At 35.8% G+C, this 24,347-nt stretch overlaps 1 protein-coding gene across 12 annotated transcripts in view; it reads right to left on the reverse strand.

Annotated features, from left to right (window-relative positions):
* SMAD2 (SMAD family member 2) overlaps positions 1 to 24,347 on the reverse strand; it is an 87,240-nt gene that overhangs the window by 9,121 nt on the left and 53,772 nt on the right. For 4 of the 12 annotated variants that reach the window (XM_070630112.1, XM_070630117.1, XM_070630114.1 and 1 more), the window contains 7 exons: positions 23,711 to 23,904; positions 22,484 to 22,618; positions 19,517 to 19,591; positions 7,376 to 7,429; positions 5,950 to 6,162; positions 3,638 to 3,775; positions 3,322 to 3,466 (listed from right to left, as the gene is read on the reverse strand). In XM_070630112.1, the coding sequence (XP_070486213.1) occupies positions 3,322 to 3,466; positions 3,638 to 3,775; positions 5,950 to 6,162; positions 7,376 to 7,429; positions 19,517 to 19,591; positions 22,484 to 22,618; positions 23,711 to 23,904 (954 nt within the window). Of the gene's footprint in view, positions 1 to 3,321; positions 3,467 to 3,637; positions 3,776 to 5,949; positions 6,163 to 7,375; positions 7,430 to 19,516; positions 19,592 to 22,211; positions 22,231 to 22,483; positions 22,619 to 23,710; positions 23,905 to 24,347 lie in introns of those variants that run through there. The other 8 variants (XM_070630120.1, XM_070630122.1, XM_070630121.1 and 5 more) reach the window with 3 other exon arrangements.

The following is a 24,347-nucleotide window of genomic DNA, read 5'->3' on the forward strand; positions in this document are numbered from 1 at the left end:
TCTGTCTTATTTACTATATAAGTCAGTAAGCTGGCTTGCTTCTTTAATGTGACAGCCCTTCAAAGAGGAGAAAAGGCCATTATCAACTCTTCACCTCCAAAAGACACAAGCTCGATACAATTTACAACCGTATTTCAAAGGTTGTGCTTTTCTGGAGCAGACGGTGTCTGTGCCCTTCAGATTTTTCAGTGTTCTCTAGCAAATTTCCAATGGCATGTATCCACATTCCTGTGCCTGAGATCCTCTCTCCTCTGTCCACATGTAGAGTAGATTAGCAGTGCCAGGAAATTAACATCCCTAGGAGCAGCCCTCAACCAATGACACAGCAATTGGCATTTAAATGCCCAGTTTCCTTTCCCTCTGGGTGGGCTAATTCTGTATGTTCTTTACTATTTCCCAAAGTTTTCCTAAGGGAATAAGGTCTGGTGACCCACCCACTATAGTAGATGGCTGAATAATGGCATTGGCTGCCTTCCCTCCCCTACCTCACTTTCCTACTTCCTCCTTCCTTAGCAGTGTTTCCTCCATTTCCTGAATAAATTCCTTACTCTTGAATCCTTGTCTTAGGGTCAGGGACACACAAGAAGACATTTTGCTATGTGATCATTCCAACAACATGACACATGGAACAGAACACATCAGTCCCCAATCTGATCTGTACAGACTCACTGCCTTATGTTGATTTAGATACTATATTTTGGTTTATGCAGCTTAAAATTGCACCAGCACTCTTCACAACTGACTCACACTATCCGTGAGGGATAGGCAAGACTGACCCCTTCTCATCTTTCCCTGTCCTTTTTGTTGTTCTGTTCTTCACATAAAGTTTCGCCCACCTTCTCTCTCCCCTTGAGATCAAGCCTTCTGCAGTAATTTTGCCAAGACCTCTTTTAATTTTGATCTTCCCGTGTGCTGAATTCTGGTTATTTCCCAGTTTGTTTTCCATCAGATCATTTATTACTAGATTAGTTTAACCTTCAGGAATCATTCCTACTCCAGGTCACTGAAGAGATATGGGTTTAAGAAGGCTGTTACTACACTTATTTGGGCACCGAAACATACGTGAGGCCACCTCCCTACCTTTTTCGTCACTCTAGTACTGATTCACTTAACTCAGACATTTCTCAATTAAATATGAATTCTTTATAACTTATATTTCCTGCTTACATTCCCTGATTTTTATTCTGGTAATCAAGCTGGCATTACAGAAACTGGAAAACAGTTTTAGAAATCCAACCATTAGCTCTACCTCCTCAGCTCCAGTGTCATTAGAATAAAAGGTTCTTGGTAACTACCCACAGTTCCCAAGTATATGGGTATCTGACGCTATTCTGATCTGTCAATATTAAAGGAAACTATTTTGTTACCCAAAGTAATGTACATGACTCCATACCTATAAAAACACACTGTATATTACTGCGTCTCACAATTATAGATTTTAAATTATGTCTGGGTTAAAGAACGGCAGAGGCCACAATGAACGAAGGGCAGCATCTCTCTGCCAATTAAAACTGTTCTTAGCAGGAGACCTACACTGGAATTCTCCCTGTCCCGTGCAGTTCATATTTAATTCCACTGAATTTCTAACATGTTCTGCAACATTCTAATCTTTTGAAGAAAAAAAAAAAATGTCTGACCTAAAAACTCGGTATCAGATAGTATCACTGGAATCTAACTTTAGTATCAACTCAGGTCAGTTCAAGTTCAAAGGAAAAAAAGGAACCCAGCATTCTTTAAAGATATCACATCTCAAAAGGGAAAAGATTAAAACAAAAGAACTACAGCAAAGTCAGAAAATAAATTATTCTACTATTAAAACTTAGACAAAATAGTGACAAATCTTCATTCTAGGATATAAATACATCACACATTTTATATACATACATATATATATATATATATATATACACATTTTTTTTTTAAGATTTTATAAAATTTTTCCTTTTTCTCCCAAAGCCCCCCAGTACATAGTTGTGTATTTTTAGTTGTGGGTCTTTCTAGTTGTGGCATGTGGGACGCCGCCTCAGCACGGCTTGATGAGCGGTGCCATGTCTGCGCCCAGGATCTGAACTGGTGAAACCATGGGCCGCCAAAGCAGAGCACACAAACTTAACCACTCGGCCATGGGGCTGGCCCCTCACACACAATATAGTTTTACAAAAGTATTCAACCAGTACACCTCAAATCTCACCATCTCAAAAGTCATATACCTCACAAAACTTGTTTAAGATAAGGAATCAAGTCCAAATGAAATGAAATAAATTCTGAAGAAGGGCCAAATTGCTAGATAAAACAGAAGTGCTATTACTATACTATATGAGTATCTCCTTAAGGAAGCATTCAGAGAGTAAGCAATAAGAGTAAGAAAGAGAAAGACTAAGTATTTTACTTACAGCTCTATCCTTTAATATGCTGAAGAAGTCTTCCCTTTCTTTGATGTGGAATCCAATCTACCGTTTAATTTAGCAATAGCCTAATCTGTCTTATCCCCTGACAACAAATTAGCTTTTGCAAAACTCAATTACGTAATGATTACACTATTCTTAGAGAAGAGGTTAACAGTCAAGGAGAGCTTTCTCAAGTCCTGTCTCCACCACTCAAAGCGTGTCCTTGGGCAAATTATCAAATCTTTTCTAAGCTTATTTCCAAATAAGTATTAGTTTGAACCATTTTTTTTTTCTTTTTACCTACAGAGATTGCAACCTTATAAAGGAAGGATAATAACAGAAACAGTAATTCTTAGCCATGTTGAAAGGCATGAGATACTGCATTTAAGACACAGCACAGTGCCTGGCACCTCCCTTCCCCTTTTAATATTGAATAAAGTTCCACCTCTTAATCCTATCCTCAAGTGGTCTCAACTTATTTGTCCAGCCTTACTCTTCTTTACTTTCTCTACTCCAGTTAAACTGAACTATATTCTATTGCCAGGATCATAATTTTCCAACTCCTTGTACCTATGACTACCAAAATCCTATGCATCTTTTAGAACATAGATCACATGCCACCTCGACCAGAAACCTTCTCCAAGCCTCAGTGGAAATGTCTCTCTTTCCATGAACTGACAGAGCTCTTTAAATATACCCTTTTTATAGTATTTAACGCTCTGTACATGTTTTAATTCTATCTTCTATAACACCAGCACAGGAATTTGCAAGCTTTGAATCTAGAGGCCTCCAACTTTCTTTTGTTATTTTACATAAAGATCTGCTGACTCCATAACCTCAATGAAAACAGACACGTGAACTCCAGAAGATGCAAAGAATGGAAGAGAAAAGAATTACAGTGTGGAAATTGAAGAACTGAATGTGTATTTCATACCGGTATTCTGCTCCCCACCCTTTCACAAAACTCATTCTTATGGTGCACATTCTAGTTAGCTGGTACACGGCTTCAAAACCCTGATTAACAGACTGAGCCAGAAGAGCAGCAAATTCCTGGTTGTTGAAGATCTTCAGATTACAGCCTAAGATTGAAAAAGTAAAAAAAAAAAAATTGTGTAAAAAGAGTAACATTAAAAGAAAATAATTCCAAAAGGGTTACAGATATTAGAATATGAGCACGTAAATCATCTCTTAATTCCTAAAATTAACAGCAACTAGAAGGACTCAGCAAGCTGATAGGTTTACTTACATACCTGGTGGGATTTTACACACGGTTGCCGGGTGCCAACCATATCTCTGATTACAGTTGGGGCTCTGCACAAAGATTGCACTATCACTTAGGCACTCAGCAAACACTTCCCCACCGATGTAATATAAGCGCACTCCTCTCCCTAAAACAAAACACATACGGGATTAGTTTTATAACATTTACTATTTCAGTATGACTTTGGAAGAGTCTTCTTAGAGGAATACTAAAATGACATAAGGTATTTTGATGACCTTTTTCATAGCTATTCTTTTCTCAAGTATAATTCTGAGACAGACTACTATAGATTTTTCCAAGTATTTTTTTTAACAATGATTTTATTGATTTGTAAAAATAATACATGTTTATCAAAAGTATTCAATGTAGAAAAGGATGTGCATAGTAAAGAATTTCATACAAATTATATCCTATTTTAAAGTAAGAAATTGAATTATTTTGAAGAAATTAACTAATGTTTGGATAAATACGCCTTCATTATAATAAACAGTATTTCCTTAAAGATCCCACTAAGGTTAAGAAAAAAGGTAATAAAAATTATCAACATGTTAGAGTCATTTTTCCCCTTTTAAACTATATGTTATGGTGGCAACCAAATTCCTAGATATATAAACAGAATTAAGTAAGAAATAACTATTTTGGGAGATTTTAATAAACTGCTTCCAGAATTTGACAGATCAAATACCCACAAAATATTAGATAGAAGCATTTAAAAAATAAAAAACTGTGAAAGGTAGAGTTCTGAGATAGCACCTAAGATTCTCACCTGTGGTATACACACATTTTCTCTATTATTCAAACACTAATCTAGGTGCTGCTAAAGGATTTTTCAGGTGTAGTTAAGGTCTCAAATCAGCTGACCTCAAGAAAGGAGATTATCTTTGGTGTGCCTGACTTAATCAGGTGATATCCCTTAACAGGGATGGGCTGTCCCTGGTGTCAAAGTGTGAGTGTGAGGGATTCAACACAAGAGATTCTCCACTGCTGACTGTGAAGATGGAGGGGGCCAGGTGGCAAGAAATGCAGGAGGCCTCCAGGTGCTGTAAAAAAAAAAAAAAAAATCTCTTTGGGGCAGGCCCAGTGGCACAGCAGTTAAGTTCACACATTCCACTTCGGTGGCCCAGGGTTCGCCAGTTCGGATCCCAGGTGTGGACCTACACATGGCTTGTTAACCCATGCTGTGGTAGGCATCCTACATTTAAAGTAGAGGAAGATGGGGGCTGGCCCCATGGCTCAGTGGTTAAGTTCGAGCGCTCCACTGCAGGCGGCCCAGTGTTTCGTTGGTTCAAATCCTGGGCGCGGACATGACACTGCTCATCAAACCAGGCTGAGGCAGGTCCCACATGCCACAACTAGAAGGACCCACAACTAAGAATATACAACTATGTACCAGGGTGCTTTGGGGAGAAAAAGGAAAAAATAAGAAAAATCTAAAAAAAAAAAGTAGAGGAAGATGGGCACGGATGTTAGCTCAGGGCCAGTCTCCCTCAGCAAAAAGAGGAGGATTGACGCCAAATGTTAGCTCAGGGCTAATCTCCCTCAAAAAAATAATAATAATAATAATAATAAAAAAATAAAAAATAAATAAAATAAAAACCTGTCTCTTTTAAAAAAATCTCTTTAACATCTGGCTTAACAAAAGAGAGCTGGATTCTCATCAGATTCTACATTTAATCTCTTGCAAAATCATATGCCACGTAGCCTGGGGAATACTTCACAGTATACTCACGACAGAACAAGAGTGAAAAAGGCAAACAGCCTCTTAGTACCACTATTAAAATGGTTTTGACCTCACAAATTTGCCAAAAGGGTGTCTGGGACCACTAAATTTTCAGATCCCCTGAATTATTTTTTGAACTATATTAAATGTTAGTTCTTGTTTTAGATATCTTGCTTCCGATTAATAGTGAGTAGATTTGACTTAATATATGAACTCACTGAAGGTGGGGGGACTAGGAGATATAAACAAACTGAAAAAAATTCATGACTTGTTAAAATTATAATCTTACAATCTGAACACGACAATTTTATGACTGGTAGAGACCCAGCAAAGTAAAGTAACTTTAACATATATCTACTGAAGGACTTGCCAGTACCAAGGGTGCCAACTAAAGAGAAGCTGAAGATAAGAATTTGCAGATGAAGGATGACCAGGATCTAGCAAAAGGAGTGAAGTTGTGCACTTAAACTGACGGAGAGAAGACAGGCGTTTTGCACACCGTCTCTTGATGTGGTAAACCACACAGTGCTCACATTATGAGTATGTGGCACGGGTTTTTCACACAAGGAAAAACAACATACCTATATGTCTTCTTGTCATTTCTACCGTAGCATTTCGGTTGACGTTGGAGAGTAAACCTAAGCAGAACCTCTCTGAATTTGATGGATCTGTGAAGCCGTCTACAGTGAGTGAGGGCTGTGATGCATGGAAGGTCTCTCCGACCCTCTGGTTTAATTCATAATATGCTATTGAACACCAAAATGCAGGTTCTGAGTAAGTAACTGGCTGCAAATCTGGGGGAAAAAACCAAACCCATAAAAGCAAGAAATGTTATGTGAACAATTCAAGCCAAGAATAGACTGAATATCATCTTCACATGCTCTATGCCAGCCTACACTGGCAACAGCTCAGGAAGTAGACTTAACATCTACATCACGAGCTCCAGCTTCCAGAGATCACACCAGATCTTCAATGCTTCAGATCTCCCCTATCTCGTTAAGTCATCCAGTCTTCAAACATCCTTTTCAGACTTTATGGTGGATCATTTGTTCTACTAATTTTATCTTAATTCCTGTTCAGATATAAAACCACCACAAGCAAAGTAAATCAAGTTGCATAATAAAGCTAGTTTTTGGTAGGAAGAAGTGGAGGAAAGCTGGAGCAAAGATTAATCAGTCAAAAGCCACAAGAAGAAAAACTGTCATAACAGAATACAAAATATGACATATCTCTGACATTTGTCTACTTTAACATGAGATTCTCAGTGAGTTACCCTAGTTACAAAAATAGAAAACCCACACATACACAAGAAACAAAGTAATAAAACACAAAGAATATGCAAGTGGAAACAGAATGTGGAATCAAAAGAATCTATGTATTTCATGGGAAAACCAGCATCACATGTATTTGACTTGTACGATTTTGATTAAAATTCATCAGAAGAAATATCATTTAAAAAATTGACAATTTTATAGAATAAAGTTTGAATGTGTAGAAACTGAAGAGAAATTATGAAATATCGAGGTAAAATGAAGGCCAAGAATAAATGTATAGATACACAACATATGTATACGTACACATACACACATTAGCTCTCACACACACATATATATTCCCTATACCACGTGCACATGTTTGTGATATATGTGTGTATATATACTTTTATATACACACTTCTTATATTAATAATTGCTACTACAAAATATAAAATAGATATACCCATAAAAATCTAGCCATAATAGGTCATAAAAATTTCCATGAGTAAAGACTATGGTTTCCACAAATGGGAAGATTTATTAGTTTTGTACACTCATGGGCCAGTGGAAAAGTGTGTTAGTAATACTGAGGCACGTAATCAATATCATTTTTAAAAAGCACTAATTCGAACTATCATTCAATTACGCATTGGGATCCCTTCCTCATCTCTATGAAAAATAATGACCAGAGAGGACATTTAATTAAGTTATACAGTATAAAAACGGTGGGGTAAAAGTATTCGTAACTTACCCAAACTATGATTAACAGGGGAAAGAGTAGTAGGAGATAGTTCTGCTGGAGATCCTGAAACAAAAGGATTCAATTTTAAAATAGATGTAGAAGTATTTCCAGAACTTCTAAACAAATAATAATAAAATTGGTTCTATCTGGTTGTAATCATCACAAACAATACACAGATAATTTACATCCCAAGAATTCAAAATATACAACTGCCTTAATGTAGGTTTAATTTTGGAGGCTTCAGTATATAAAAGGTACAAAGAGTATAAGCAGTCCTGGCTTCCAGCCACCCGGTTCCCCTTTCCAAAGTCACTCAATGTTGCTAGTTCTTTCTGTACCTTTCTGGAAATATCCTACAAACCATACAAGCAAATATATTCTCTTCTGTGCCCCCTGCTTTTTATAAACGGTAACATAATTCTGAACTTTGCTTTTCTATTTCTTATCCTATCAGAGATGCTGTTTCCTTATTATTTACTAGTAGCTGTGTATCGTTACATTATGGTATATATCCTATGGAGGGCTGACTGTATTCATCACATAATGCCTCTTTATATAAGGGACTTGAGCATCTGCAGGGGGTCCTGGAACCAATCCCTACCCGGATACTGAGTGATGACTCTATTATGAGCCAATATTGATGGATACTCAGACTATTTTCAATCTTTTGCTTTAAGAACCAAGATTGCAATGACTAATCTTGCAAATTTTGCATACTTTCAATCATATCTGAAAGGATAGACTCTGAAAAGAGAAACTGCCAGGCCAAAGGGCTGTGCATCTGTAATTTTGATAGATTTTGCCACAACTGTCATCTATAGAGGTTGTACCAGTTTACATTCCCAGTAAAAACATAATGGTGAGGGGATGTTCACATTTTTGTTCATAGGTGAGAATATGGTCTTAACAAAGTTTTGTTTTAACTTGTATTTCTCTTATAAATGACATTGAGCAGTATTATACTTGTCTATATTTCCTTTCCGTAAATAGTTTGTCCTTTTGCTCATTTTTCTACTGTGGTGTTGATCATTTTTCTCACTGGTGTACAGAAGGCTCTTTAAGTATTAGGGATATCAGTCCTTTCATGGCATGGGTTACAAATATTTGATCATCTGTCTTATGATTCTTCATCCTAATTTTATTAAGCAATATTAAAAAAACTTTGTTTTTTTAAAGAAAAACTTTGATTTAATTTATCAATCATTCTGGTGTGTCACACTTTGATAAAACAGTGGTGACAGTGGATATTCTTGTCTTACTCTTAACTTTAAGGGAATACTTCTAGTGTTTTCCCATTGAGTATGAGGCTTGGCTTTGAGGATAAGCGATAAAATTCCTTATTTAGCATTTTTGCATCAATAATCTAGGTAATACTGGTCTGTAGATTTGTGTCGTGAGTGCAATGTTATGCTGCCTCATAAAGACAATCTAGAAGCTTTATGTCTTTTCTATGCTTTGTAACAGTTTAGTAGCCCTATAACACATTCTTTAAAACTTTGTTAGAATTCCTGTGTGAAATTGTTTGCAGTTAATTATGTTACAGGGTTTACTCTAAGACATTTCTCTATTTCTTCTATGAAAGTTGACTGTTAAGATAGCTCTATTTTCTGAAGTCAGTTTCAGTAAATCATATTTTCTTAGAAAATTATTCATTTCTTCCAGTTTTAGGTAAGGAGGCTAAATCTAATTGAGAAGATAAGTGGTAGGGCGCCTCTTTCCTCCCCACACCGTTATAACCAAGACATAAAATACCAGGCAACACAGGTGAAATGGCAACCCTCAGATAAAAAGATGAATCAAAAATAGAGAGCAGGTGATAATTATATTTTACAAGATGGAACAGTCTTCCATAACTAAATTAAGTTCTTATGTTCTTTTTTTGGTTCTCAGTTTGAAAAAATCTGTTGGAAAGTCACAACAGGTACAACTAAGAAAGGTCAAAATATATTTAGAACAATGAACTAAAACTCACTGCTGTTTCCTGAAGCTGATATAAAATAAACAAAGCCACCATTAGAAATGGAGGAAACTGCCCAATTTTTCAGCTCTCTCAACTGTTTATTCCTCCATTAATACTTATCAGAAGTGACCAATAGAGTCACAGTTCATTGATTTAGACTATCAGGAGTTCAGTCAGATGTGATAAAAGTTAGAATTATAGATTACAAAAACAAAGGTTCATTATAATCATATATTATTTATTTTTTTATTTTTTGAGGAAGCTTAGCCCTGAATTAACATCTGCTGCCAATCCTCCTCTTTTTGCTGAGGAAGACTGGCCCTGCGCTAACATCCATGCCCATCTTCCTCTACTTTATATGTGGGACGCCTACCACAGCATGGCTTGCCAAGCGGTGCCATGTCTGCACCCGGGATCTGAACTGGCGAACCCCAGGATGCCAAAGCTGAACATGTGAACTTAAGTGCTGTGCCACCGGGCCGGCCCCTATAATCATATATAATTTTAAAAGTTAAATTAAGCTAACAATTTATTAGCTAAGAGAAGTTTTAGAAACATTTTTTAAAACAGAGGCAGATTAACTGATAACTAACCAATTAGTTACTCATATATACACCCTGTTACTAAAGTCTGGGACTTTCAGTTATGAGAATAAACATCTTCACTATTTAAACTGGTTCGAATCCCGTGGTTTCTATTACTTGCAGCTAAAACGTCTAGAGAAATCCCTGTGCATGTATCTTCGCATACAAGCTCACATATATCTGTAGGATACAGTTTTCACCAAGGAAATGTTAGATCAAAGGGAATGAGTGTTAAGTTTTTCTAAGTGCCAAAGTAACTTCCCAAAATGTTTAGTACTACCAACAATTTATGAGTAAGTGTTTCTTCAGACGGTGGCACTACCTTTTGACACTCGCCAATCTGATAGGTTTAAAGGGGCAATTCTTCTTTAAAAATTTTTGTTTTTATTGTAAATAGCGTTTTCATGTTCTTTGTATCCATTTTCCTATTAACTACTGTCTTTTTCTTCTTGATTTGTAGTAAGTTGTTTTAAATTTACAAATCACTTCTCAAACTTGTCATACACTTGCAAATATTTCCCCAAGTTTTTTGGTTTCTTTTGGTGTATCTTTCAAGGTGACCTTAAAAAATCTTTTCAAGGGCCAGCCCAGTGGCGCAGCAGTTAAGTTTATACACTCCACTTCAGTGACCTGAGGTTCACTGGTTCGGATCCCAGGTGCAGATCTATGGACCGCTTATCAAGCCATGCTGGGGCAGGCGTCCCACATATAAAATGGAGGAAGATGGGCATGGATGTTAGCTCAGGACCAGCCTTCCTCAGCAAAAAGAGGATGATTGGCAGTGGACGTTAGCTGAGGGCTAATCTTCCTCAAAAAAAAAAAAAAAAAAACTTTTAAAATAGACATACTTTTTAAGAGCATTTTTAGGTTCACAGCAAAATTGAACAGCAAGTACAAAGAGTTCCCACATACCCAAGTACACTACCCATGCACATGTGCAAGCTCCCCTGCCATCAGCATCCTGTGCCACAGTGGTACATTCCCTGCAGTCGAGGAACCTACACTGATACATCATCATCACCCAAAGCTCAGAGTTTACACAAGGGATCACTCGGTGTTATACATTCTATGGGTTTCAACAAATGTACAATGACGTTTCCACGGTTGTAGTATCATACAGAATAGTTCCACCACCCTAAAAATCCCCTATGCTCTGCCTATTTCATCCCTCCCTCCCTTCTAACCCCCAGCAACCACTAGGCTCTTTAGTGTCTCCAGTTCCAGCACGTCACATAGTTGGAATCATAAAGTATACAGCCTTTTCAGAATGGCTTCTTTCACTTGCAATATGCATTGAAGGTTCCTCCATGTATTGTCATGACTTGGGGGCTCATTTCTTTATAGCACTGAATAACATTCTATTGTCTGGATGTACCACAGTTTGTTTGCTCATTCATGTACTGAAGGACTTCTTAGTTGCTTCCAAGTTTTGGCAACTGAATAAAGTGCAGGTTTCTGTGTGGACAAAAGTTTTCAACTCTTCTGGGCAAACACCAAGGAGTGTGACTGCTGGATCATATGGTAAGAGTACGAATAGTTTTGTAAGCAGCTGTCAGTTTGCCTTCCAAAGCGGCCACGGCATTTTGCGTTCCCTCCAGCAATGAATGAGAGAGGTCCTGTTGCTCCACACCCTCGCCAGCAACTGCTGTTGCCAGTGTTTAGATTTTGGCCGTTCTAACAGGTGTGTAGTGGTAACATTTTAAACTTTATTTATTCAAATTTATGAACCTTTTCTCCTAAGGTTTTATATCTTACATATTTCTTGCTGAGATTATTTTAAAAATTCTTCAATGTCACATACTAGAAATTGTAGGGTTTCATTTTTTACATTTAAATGTTTGCTCCAAATGGGATCCATTTTGGTATAAGATCAGTTACTTGTTTAGTATTTATAATTTTTTTGAGGGGTATTAAAATTAGTTTGAATTCCTTTTTTTATGAAATTATTTTTTTAAGATTTTTATTTTTTTAATTTTCCCTTTTTCTCCCCAAAGCCCCCCAGTACATAGTTGTATATTTTTAGTTGTGGGTTCTTCTAGTTGTGGCATATGGGATGCCGCCTCAGTCTGGCTCGATGAGTGGTGCCATGTCCATGCCCAGGATGCAAACACTAACGAAACACTGGGCCACCGAAGCAGAGCACGCAAACTTAACCACTCGGCCATGCGGTTGGCCCCAGTTTGAATTTCTTGAGCAAAATTAACAGAAAGGAATATATTACTTTATAAGTTTCAGTGTATTAACCAACCATAAATTAATATCATTCAAGTAAAAAAAAAAGACATTCTTTCAAAATGCATATACAAAAGGACAAGAAAGTTACAGGCTCTAAAATTCCTTCACTTTATTTTTTTTTGCTTTCATAATACAGAGAAAAATCCTGAAGAACTAATATTATCTACTATTTTGTTCTTATATCAAAAAAGGCCTGAAACATATCCTTTAAAAAATGTAATTTGGGGCAAGCCCTGTGGCAGCGCGGTTAAGTCTGCACGCTCTGCTTCAGCGGCCCGGGGTTTGTGGGTTTGGATCCCAGGCATGGACCTACACACCGTGCAGTGGCCCACATATAAAATAGAAGACGACTGGCAACAGATGTTAGTTCAGGGCCAATCTTCCTCACCAAAAAGAAAAAAGAAAAACGAAACCAAAACCTAATTTACTGAATACACACCAATCACTTTCACAAACTTTTCAGAAAACTGGGAATCATCCTGGGTTACTCCTTCAATCTTATCCCGACCTAATCACCAATCAGGTCCTCCCTCAACAGTGTTTATCTCAAAAGCATGCATTTCTCCCCATGTCATCTGAAACCAGCCAGAGGAAGTCTAGTCCAGAACAGGAGTTCTAGAATCTGATATCCTAGGTGCAAATTCCTCTGTCACTTTCTAGCTATTTTTCTATGCTGTTCATTATAGGGTTGTGTTTTTATTTCTTTTGTAAATGCGAAACTTTTAAAAATTAAAAGTGTAGTCATTGCTAGATGACGTAATTACATGTAATGTTTAAATTTTCTTGTTTTACCTAAATACTTTTTAATTTTTTTATAATGAAGATCCATTTGTTACATAATTCAAAGTGCATCCCAATTTTATTTGTAAAATACTGTTTTATTTTTTATTTGACACAGACTAATGATAAATCTAAGAAGAAGCAAAAAAAAAGGATATATTATGTCAATTCCACCTTAAAAAAATACACATTTTTCCCTGTGTTTCTTTATTATGTTCTATGCATTTCCAAATTTCCTATGAGCATGAATTCTGTTCATAATAAGAATAAAGTTACTTTTGTTTTTACTAATAACTTCTACAGGGTTCCTGTTATGGTTAGCATGTAGAAGACTGGGAAAAACCCTTGCTCCTAAAATAACAATAAATATCAGAAACACTAAAAAAATCATGGTTTTCTTTAAAGTTACCAAAAAGCTGCAGGCCTATTTAAGTCTAAGTGAACTAGTTTACAGAGAGGGATGAGCTCTCCCTATGTAAGCAGAAAGTGGTAACCACTTTCCTTGTTGGGAGCATGTCAAGTTAGGACACAGACGCACGTAGGATTGGGCTCACCAAAGGAGAAAGCAACAAAACTTCCAGTGGCCACACACAGGCAACTGAAGTCTGAGAAGCCCAAGCACAGAGGCAGTCCTCTTCATCAGTCAATTCTAACCCACACGTCTTTAGTTGAGTACATGGCAGCACAGGAGGTTTGGGGCAAAGCTGGAAAGCAGTGAGAGATCCTGCAGCCTTGTCATAGTCATACCTGAAAGGTAGGGAGCTGTCCCTCCTTCAAACCAGAGGTTATCTGATATTAACTAAAGGATCAAAAGACCACCCATCCAACTCAACTCCTAATTATATGGAAGAGATCAGCTACTGAACTCAGCAACCAGAGAGAAAAAAGGGTGAGTCTTTCCAAAAGAAAATATTATCTGTATACTCTCTACTATTACTTTATACACAACACCCAGCATCCAATTAAAAAACCATGAGACATGCAAAAAAGCAGGAAAACTGACCCATAATCAAGAGATACAAGTCAAAAGAAGTAGATCTATCTATGAACCAGACTGGAATTATCAGACAAATACTTTAAAATGAAAATTTTAAAACTGCAAAATAGATTATTTGAAATGAACTTATCATATTGGCTTAGCAGACCAAAAGTTGGACCCAAATATATATTATCACTTGATTTTCAACAAAGGAGCTGAGGTAAATCAATGGAGAAAGAAAAGTTTCTTCAACAAATGGTGCTAAAAAAAACTAGACAAATGTCTACAGGAAAAGAACAAACAGCAGAGATGGTAAATAACAAAAGATTACTTTTTAATCTTTAAAATTTTTTTAAAAAACAATCTAAAGTCTAGGGCAAATAACACTGTACTTTGGGGTTTGTATATACTTATAAGTAAAATATATGATAACAGTAGCACAAACAACAGAGGTAGGTGAATGGAATTATAGTGTTGTAAAGTTCTTACATCTCACATCAAGTTGTAAAATACTATAATTTACCAAGAAAACAATACCAAGTGATAGTGCTAAAACGTCAAGAGAATAAACAGAATGGATTCAAATATAAATAGATTTGACTAATCTAAAAGAAAGCAGGAAATCAGGAACAGAGGAACAAAAACCAGATGAGACAGACAGAAAAGAAAAAGCAAAATGGTAACCCAAACCCAATGATACCAATAATTTCATTAAATATAAATGGATTAAATTTTCCAAGTAAAAGACACCAAATTAAGATTAAGTAAGACACCAAATGCTGTCCATGAAAGATACATTTTAAACATAAAGATGCAGATAGCTTGAAAGTAAAAGAATAAAAAATAAACCACGCAACCACTGAAATAAGACGATATGGTGATGTTATATGAGACATTTTATAATAGGGATCAATTCATTGGAAGGATATAATTTCAAATGTGTGCCACTTAAAAACAGAAATTCAAAATACATGAAGCAAAAACTAATAGGACTAAAGGGAAAATCAGAAAGGATTAAGGAGATTTGAACACCACCATCAACTACCCTGACCTAAATGATACTGAGAGAACACTACTACTGCAGAAGATGCATTCTTTTCAACTATACATGGGACTCGAATCAAAATAAGCAAAGTTGTGGCATAAAATAACTTTTAGTAATTCAAAGGACTGAAATCATACAAAGAATATTTTGGACAACAATGAAATTAAGTTAGAAATCAATAAAGTATCTAGAAAATCTCCACACTTCTTAAAAACCAAACTTCTAAATAATCATGGATCGAAGAAATTGCAAGAGGAATGAGAAGATATTTAAATAATAATAAACAGAAATAAACGAAATAGTAAAGAGACAAATAGAAAAGCCAAAAATTGGTTCTTTGAAAATAACAAAAACCTTGCAAGACTTATCAAGAATAAAAGAGGGAAAATTCAAATTACCAACATTATTTAAAAAGTGGGACATTACAGATCTTGCAGACATTAAGAGGATAACAAAATATTAGAAATAAATTTATAGCAATAAAACCTATCACTTATGTGAAATGAACAAATTTCTTGTAAGACACAAGTTACCAAACCAACACAGAAAATTGAAAATCTAAATACTGTTCAATTTTAAAAACTCTTCCCTGTAAGAGATGGTTTCTCTGGTAGAAGCTATCAAGTATTTAAGGAAGAATTAATACCAACCTTATGCAAAGTGTTTCAGAAAACAGGAGAACCCTTTCCAATATACTTAAGAGTCCAGTATTACTCTGATATCGAAACTACAGAAAAACATTATAAAAAGAAAACTGAAGACCAACATCCCTTGTAAACATAGATGTAAAAATCCTTAAAAAAAAGATTAGCAAATCAAGTCATAAATATTTTAAAAGGTTAATTTATCACAACCAAATAAGGTCAAGGTTTGTCATTAGAAAAATCACTTAGTGAAATTCACCCCATAAAGGAGTAAAACTATATGATCCTTTCAACAGATGCAGAAAAAGCACCTGACAAAATTCCACAGTCATTCATTAAAAACACTGACAACACTAGGAACAGAAAAGAACATCCTCAATCTGATAAAGAAAAATCTATAAAAAATCCATAGTTAACATCCTACTTATCGGGGGAATTATTAAAAGCATTCCCTCTATGATCAGCAACAATGCAAAAATGTACATCCTTACTATTTCTATTCAACATTTTACCGCAGGTTTTAGTCAGGACAGAAAAAGTGAAAAAGGCATCAAGATTGGGAAAAAGGAAAAGCGTCTTTATTTAACAAACAACAAGGTTATGTATCTAGAAAATCTCAGGAATCTACAGAACACTAGAACCAAAAAGTGATTTAGTAAAGTTGCAGAAAAAAGATGAATACACAAAAATCAAGTTTTATTGTATATCCTAGGAACAAAAAACTAAAAAGTAAAATTGAAAAATAACATTCATAATAGCACTAAAAAGGTTAAAATAGTGAAGAACAATCTAATGACAGACATGCTATATGCCTACACTAAAAATTATAAGACATGGCAGAGAGATGGCATAGCCAATAAGACGACTATCCTAAAGTTGTCAAACCTGACTGTCCATTCTTGACAAATAAACTTACTTTCCTATTTTATTGAGAATATCCTAATCACGAAGGTAAATTGCTTCTGTTTTGAATCTCAATACCTCATTTTCCTCCTAACTTTTGTGCAATCAACTTTCTTCCTTTTTCTTTTTTTTTTTGAAGATTAGCCCTGAGCTAACATCTGCCACTAATCCTCCTCTTTTTGCTGAGGAAGACTGGCCCTGAGCTAACATCTGTGCCCATCTTCTTCTATTTTATATATGGGATACCTGCCACAGCATGGTTTGATAAGCGGTGCGTAGGTCCACGCCCAGGATCCAAACCAACGAACCCCAGCCGCCAAAGCAGAGCACGCAGACTTAACTGCTATGCCACCGGGCCGGCCCCTCTTCCGTTTTCTTAACAGTTAATTCCTCCTTTTATATTTTCTTTAAATACACTTATATAGTACTTACTACGAGTTAGGAACATTTTTATTGCTGTAAAAATATTAACTCTGTTAATAACCGCATAAGTTAGGTACTATTATTATCCCTAATTTACAGATAAGGAAATTGTGTGCCTAGGTCACCTAGCTAGGACAAGGTAGAGAAACAATTCAAACTCAGGTGTTTAGCTCAGAGTGTGACCATGCGGCCTTGACTATATGCATTTGGTTAGAGAAGCTGTCTCCTAAGTGGGGTATGTGAATATTGTCCAGGGGGGCACAAAATGATTGCTTACAAGAAGAAAAAATTAGAACTTAAATCAAACTTTTAGATTTCTTGTGATGTTCCAGGTTGACCGCTAATGTCCATAAGACTTTAAAGGAGGAATGGAGGCTTGACCAGAAAAATTAATTAAAAAAAAAGAAAAGCAAAAAATAACAGGTACTTTTCATACAATTCTTTATTCTGCTTAATTTGTCCTCTGGTTACTCTTTAAAAAAATATTAACTCCTATCCCAGCAGAGCTTGAAAGATTAATTTAACTATGTCCTTGCCCTCAGGGAAGGTATGGACCAGAGTTTAAAGAGAGGTCAATTTTGTTCTAAATCGGGGCCCTGCGTCAGTCGGATGCACCTCATCTGCGGTGTCCCAGCCACAGCACTGAGACAGGAACTGACAGCGGGTGAAGACTGGTAGTTAAACCAACTTCTAACACTCATGAATCAAATACACACATTGCCATTACAGAAAATAATTTTAAATGTATCATTTTGAAAAAGTCAGAGACATTTCCTCACTGAAACAAAATTGGAAATATTGGGTTAGGTTCAAAGCTAACCCCAAAACATTTTCATTTTAGTTGATTCACCTTATTCTCCCCTTTCCAATTATGACCCATTTTCATAACCAGTCATTATATTTATCTTATTGCTCCTATGTTCCAGCTCTGTGATTGAATGGGCAATTGTACACTAATTAGAATTCTTCTGGCCTCTTGTATCTGGCTTCTCTCACTTAATATAATGCTTTTGAGGTTCATCCATGTTGCAGCATGTATTAGTACTTCATTCCTTTACAAAGTTGAATACTACTACAATGTATGGATACAAGTCGTTTAATTTATCCATCCATCATTTGATGGACAATTGGGTTGTTTCCACTTTTGCACTATTAAGAATAATGCCTATGTGAACATTTGCATACAAGTTTAATGTGAACATATTTTCAATTTTCTTGGGTATATACCTAGGAGTGAAATTGCTGGGTCATACTGTTATTCTATATTTAACTTTTTGAGGAACAGCAAACTTTCCAAAATAACCGAACCATTTTACATTCCTACCAACAACATATGAAGACTCCAACTTCTCCACATCCCTCATCAACACTTGTTACCTTCTTTTTTGATTATAGCCATTCTAGCGGGTATGAAGTGGTATGTCATTGTGGTTTTGATTTGCATTTCCCTGATCAGTCATGATGCTGAGTATCTTTTCATGGCATCCACTTTTAAAGATCACAGTAGCAGTTGTCCATCATGGGGCAAAAAGGAACATGGCTGGTTCAGGAATACAGTTCTTTGACATACAGGTGTGTTAGGAAGACATATTTAGAAAGCCAAATATCATTTGAGTAAGACATTTGTATCAAGATGTACAATATGTTACTTCCAACGACCATTAGAGTGTCTATCTTTCTTGGTAATCTACTACTCTGAACAGCTCTAAGTGTGATTAGCTATAGTAGAAGCTGCTTTACCTGGGAGTCCAAATAATGGACAAATTTAAACAGAATTACTGTAAAAGCTGGTCCCTCACCCCTGCCAATGTTAATTCATTTAAAAATAGTTTAGACTATCATAACTGCAGAATGCTTTAGTATATAAACTGTGTAGAAAAGCTGACGGTATCTGTCAGTTTGTGATATTAAGGTGTCCTACCCTTAAGAGACAGACAAGGTGGAATAGGTCAAAACAGACAATTACAATGATATCACAGCTATTTCACTGGTCACCTATTAGTTTGGGTGAGTTATATATTTTATTACATAACTGTTTTAAAGCTTTGATGTGTGTAACATTTATTTTACGTTAAGACCTGTTCTCCATTGTGTCTGGAGTTGACAGCTAAGTATTAGAAATTCATTGAATTAGGTCAGGTATAAGGTATTTTGTGTAAACAATCTACTACAGTTCAGAGCTCACTACTAAGTTAAAGGAGCACTGAAAAGCTGATCCTCATCCCTCACTCCAAATTCCTCTGAAAACGTCTTATTGAGCTAATTACGGTCTTTTACCAGACATTTATTCAAAGGGTAACTAAAACTTTAAACAGATACACAGAATACTTCAAAAGTATCTGAATGTTCTTAAATTTTCATTTATTCTCACAAGAGAAAATTCTAACAATTTTCTTTAGAATAACATATTAATTTTTTGCTGACAATAGGGCCCTCCCTTGGATGGTTCAAGTATGATTAAATCAAGACAAAACATTCTTTTTTTGAAATAGTCCCAACTTCTCTAAATTTAAGAGTTATGAATAACTCTTGTGAGTTTCAAACAAGGCAAAAATCATATATCTAATTATCGAGGAGTTCTGAAACTTAATTTTTACCTGTATCCATACTTTGGTTCAACTGTTGATCACTTGTTTCTCCATCTTCACTGATATATCCAGGAGGTGGCGTTTCTACAAAAGTTTAGAAAAAATCAAGTGCAGTTGCAATTTAATCTCACCACCTTCCCTCCTAGCTACTAAAGATAACCAAAGAATCACTCCGAATAACAAACACGAAAGTTATATAACATTATTATAAAAAGCAATATTGAATATTGAGGGCTTATGATTCAGGTTCTGATCCAAATCTTAGAGGTGAATCCTTAAAGCCTACTTGTAATACAATCAAGCTCTCCGGGCATATTTTCTTAGCTGTTATTTACATATCTGGCTCATTCCCCTATGTATATTTTCTGGGGCAAGAGCCAAAAATATAATTCAAAGATGCCTCAGTTCTGAATCAGTATGCTTCAAAGACATGTACCTATAATTTTTTTCTAAACTAATGGCCATCATGGATGGGTATACCTAGGAGATGATTAAAGAGTACACAACAGACAGACACACACACACACACACACACACACACACACACACTAGATTTTGGGTTACAAAGTAATACAGGCTTACACCTTATACTAGGTTCTGCAGTGCAAAATATGGTAATATGGTTCAGGACTCGGTCTAGCTTGAATTCTACATAAAAAGTATATTTCTCCAGGGATTTTGAACCAGTAAATTCCGAGTGTTTGAAGCAGAAAACTAAATTCAAATACAGATACTGCACAAAACTGAAGCAAAATACACCCTGAAAATAAATAAGACTCTAATGTGCCATTTCCAAAATATCTTATGAGCAAAATGTTTATATTCAGGAGGCATCTGAATAGCTGAATAAGCTCCATGTAAAATAAAAACATTCATACAATTTTACCATTTAAAGGAGGAAAAATAAGCTTAAATGATCACCAACAGTTTAACAATTATATTGCAGGGCAGTTTTAAGCAGTTCAAGATAATGCAGACACATATCTAAAAGGAATTTTGTAATTACCAAAAGGGAGAGAGAAAAGATTAAAGGGTTAAAGGGCTCCTTCACAATCTCCCTTCAATAAGCTAACTTAAGTATCAAACACTTAAGTGTTGATACCCTAAATTTTTAATAACGAAATTCTAAGACTAAAATAAAATACCTTCATATACTCAAAGAACACAAAAATAAGAATGATACACATCATCACACACTATTTGGAAGCTAATAAAATTAGCAGAGCTAAGCTTTGCCAGGTTAACCACCCTTGTCTCAAAGGTCTCAACAGGAAGAAATGGGGCTGGCCCAGTGGCACAGTGGTTAAGTTCAGCACGCTTCACTTTGACAGCCCAGGGTTCATGGGTTTGGATCCCGGGAGCAGACCTACATCATTCATCAAGCCATGCTGTGCCAGCATCCCACATACAAGACAGAGGAAGAGGCACAGACGTTAGCTAAGGGACAATCCTCCTCAAGCAAAAGGTGGAGGAGTGGTAACAGGTATTAGCTCAGGGCCAATCTTTCTCACAAAATAAATAAATAAAGCAAACAGGTGTAATCCACTTTTGATTTTCTACTTTGTAAAATACTCAAATCTAAATGAATAAAGATGAAAGCAAAAATAAGCCCAAACACCTCCACAAGTGAATGCCACTAAACATTTTCATCAACATCCTTCCAAATAATTATTGGGTAGATGCCTTCCAAGACCGTATGCTTACAGCTCAGTTTCCTAGTATTGTTGAATAACAGTAATTCCCACATCAAAGACTTAAAATGCCTCCTCCTCCTCACACCACACACACATAACTCTTTTTCCTGCCAAATCCTTCTCCCTAAGAACTGTCCTGTTTCGGTCCTGCTTTCCCCCTCATCCTAGCCCTCAGAGTCCACCCCACTTCATGCCCTTTCCTCCCAACTTATGAAACTTTGTTTCCTAGCAACACAAAAGGCAGTCTTAAGTACTCTTTTGGAATAAAATAGTAATCAAAAAATGCACATTAGAACTATCAGAAAACACTTTCTAACTTTAAAATTAGCTATTTAAAAAAAATCCTTTTTGTTTTTAAAATTGTCTTCAATGAATAAGCATTTCCATGATGAGACACATTAAAGAAATATTTTTTAATGTACTTGAAATTCTAAGTTCCTGACATATTTTCAGTTGTGTAAAATAAAAATGAGAGAATACAGTAATACTACAAAAGGAGAAAAAACTGACACTAAAAGATCCAATGCATAGTTTAATCCTCATCGTAACATTACACCTTTAGTTTCTGCTAGGAAAAAAAACCCAAAAGACAAAAAAAGAGAAACAAAAATAAGAAAATGTAAGTTGTTCTCCTAAAAAATAGTGAAAACTAAAAGGGCAGTTACCGTATCATGAATTACTGGGTCACATAATACAATAATTAGAGCAGAATTTGCGAACCAGGTAGTTGAATTCATTTATTTTTCAGTAGGCATTACTGAGGCCCAGATGAAAAAGAACTAAAATAGAGGATTTCTGATTTTCAGTACAACATATGTGTTGTTACGTCTGTAAAATTAAAATATCTTCTATAGAAATCTTACATTTCTTTTAAACATTATCAAACTATCTATGAAAGTGATTATTTGGGTGATTTTTAGTTACATTTGTTCCAGGAATACTTTTTTCCTGTACCATTTATTTTGCTTACATTCTGCATCTCTCAGCTTCAACAACTAAGACAAACTTACTAAGATCTTTTCTTTTCTGCTTCTCACAGTACTTTGATTAAAGCCACTGCAAAAGAAAATGAAATATAAAGTAAAACTTTTCTCCAGACAAAAATGCTTAAAGTACTAGGCTTACACATTTCACAAAATAATCACCCAACAAATCACATTTTTCTATTCAAAATCCAGAAGCATTTTTTTAAAACACAAACCACAGATTACTCATACTTGAACGTTTGTGAACAAAATTCGTATCTATCCCAATGTTTAGGAGACTCAACAGGCAAAACTACCTGGGATATAATTACTCTGTGGCTCGATCCCCGCTGGGAAGTTAGTGTTCTCTGGGATGGAGTGGGTATAGTCATCCAGAGGCGGGAGTTCTGTCAGGATTTCAGTGTGCCGCGGCACTAACACGGGAGGCAGAACTGAAAGAGGAAAAGACTCCAAGTTAACAGCAAGGAGCAAAGAGGGAGGGGGACCTTTACTAAACATTTTCACAAAAAAAGTAGTGTGCTTAATTCTTTAAATTTAGAGTCAACCTATTTGGTATTGAGAGCTATTGAGAAAGTGACAAATCTGATTACAATTTTAACTTACCATATAAACCACAATCTAAATTTCCAAGTCCCAATTTATCTTGTACTTTTGGGAACAAGGTGATCCTGGCAATATCACATTACCATAAAAGTTCATAAATCTCCAAGGGAAAAGTGGTGGAAAGATTTGTAAAATCAGAAGTAGGGTATCTTCTAAAAATATAGCTTTACTCTTTTAAAAAGTTTCAAATACACAGCTGACCAAGAAAACTACAAAGTCTTGCTATGAGTTTTACTAAACTGCTTAGATACAAATGATGTCATTAATGCACTTCAAAAACAGACTCTAAGAGCAAAATGATTGGAAATAGTTAATGCAGCAGACAGGCAGAGATACAGCAGTTTAGTTCTAAGCAGACTGAATCTGTGGGATTAGAATTTCCTGGATACGTACTTTGATGTGAAATAGAATGCTATCCCAAGAAACTGACATATCTTTCCCCCTTACATATATTTTTCCATAAAATATTTAAAAAATAAAAAAGTATTTTTGGGGCTGGCTCCATAACCATGTGGTTAAAGTTCTGTGTACTCTGCTTTGGCAGCCCAGGTTCACGGGTTTGGATCCCAGGCGCAGACCTACTCCATTTGTCAGCCACACTGTGGAGGCATCCCACATAGAAAACAGAGGAAGACTGGCACAGATGATAACTCAGGGTTAACCTTCCTCAAGCAAAAAAGGAGGAAGACTGCCAACGCCAATGGATGTTAGCTCAGGGCCAATCTACCTCACCAAAAAACTAATTAATTAATTAAAAAATAAAGAAGTATTTTTAATTACCACCAATAATATATTGAATTTAAGGTAATTTATAAGAATTTTACATCAAAATTTCCCTGGGTCAATTAGGTATAAGAGTACCTCATAAACCTAAGTTCCAGCATTTAATTTAAAACAAGGAAAAAATCTAATTTTCCTACCTGGTGTCTCAACTCTCTGGTAGTGGTAAGGGTTTACACATACTTCATCCTTTTTAAGATTAAAAGCATATTCGCAGTTTTCAATTGCTTTGAGTTCATGATGACTGTGAAGATCAGGCCAGCGCCACAATCGGCAATATATAACATGTGGCAGTCCTTTTCGATGAGATACCTGAAGACGACCATCAAGAGACCTATTGGGAAGCAAGGGGAAGAGAAAGGTAGGAACTTTAAAAAAAAAAAAATAGGTGTAGTCAATTGAGCTAAATTAGCACAGTAGGAGCATAAAGAAAGGAATGACAGACATTTAGTTAGTTTTAGTGGGTACAAGGAAGAAAAACGTACTATTTAATGGATCTCATATAAAAGTAAGCAGCAGCAATAGCAGATGTTTCTTATAAACATGCTACATAAATGACTCAAATGTCAATGAATGGCTAACCATTTGGGAAAAAACTGGTTTTTAAAGAGTATCACATAGTTATACTTGAAAAACTTTGTCATCTTCTATCTTTAGTAAATCAAATTCTTATATAGGCAGGCTTTTAAGGGCATTAATTCTGTAGGTGATTGAATTATCAAACAAAGGAACTAGTGTGAAGAATGGTAAATACCAACAATGAAGTAAAAGTAACTT

This window comes from Equus przewalskii, chromosome 7 (genome assembly GCF_037783145.1).
Source record: "Equus przewalskii isolate Varuska chromosome 7, EquPr2, whole genome shotgun sequence".
Lineage (NCBI taxonomy): Eukaryota > Metazoa > Chordata > Mammalia > Perissodactyla > Equidae > Equus > Equus przewalskii.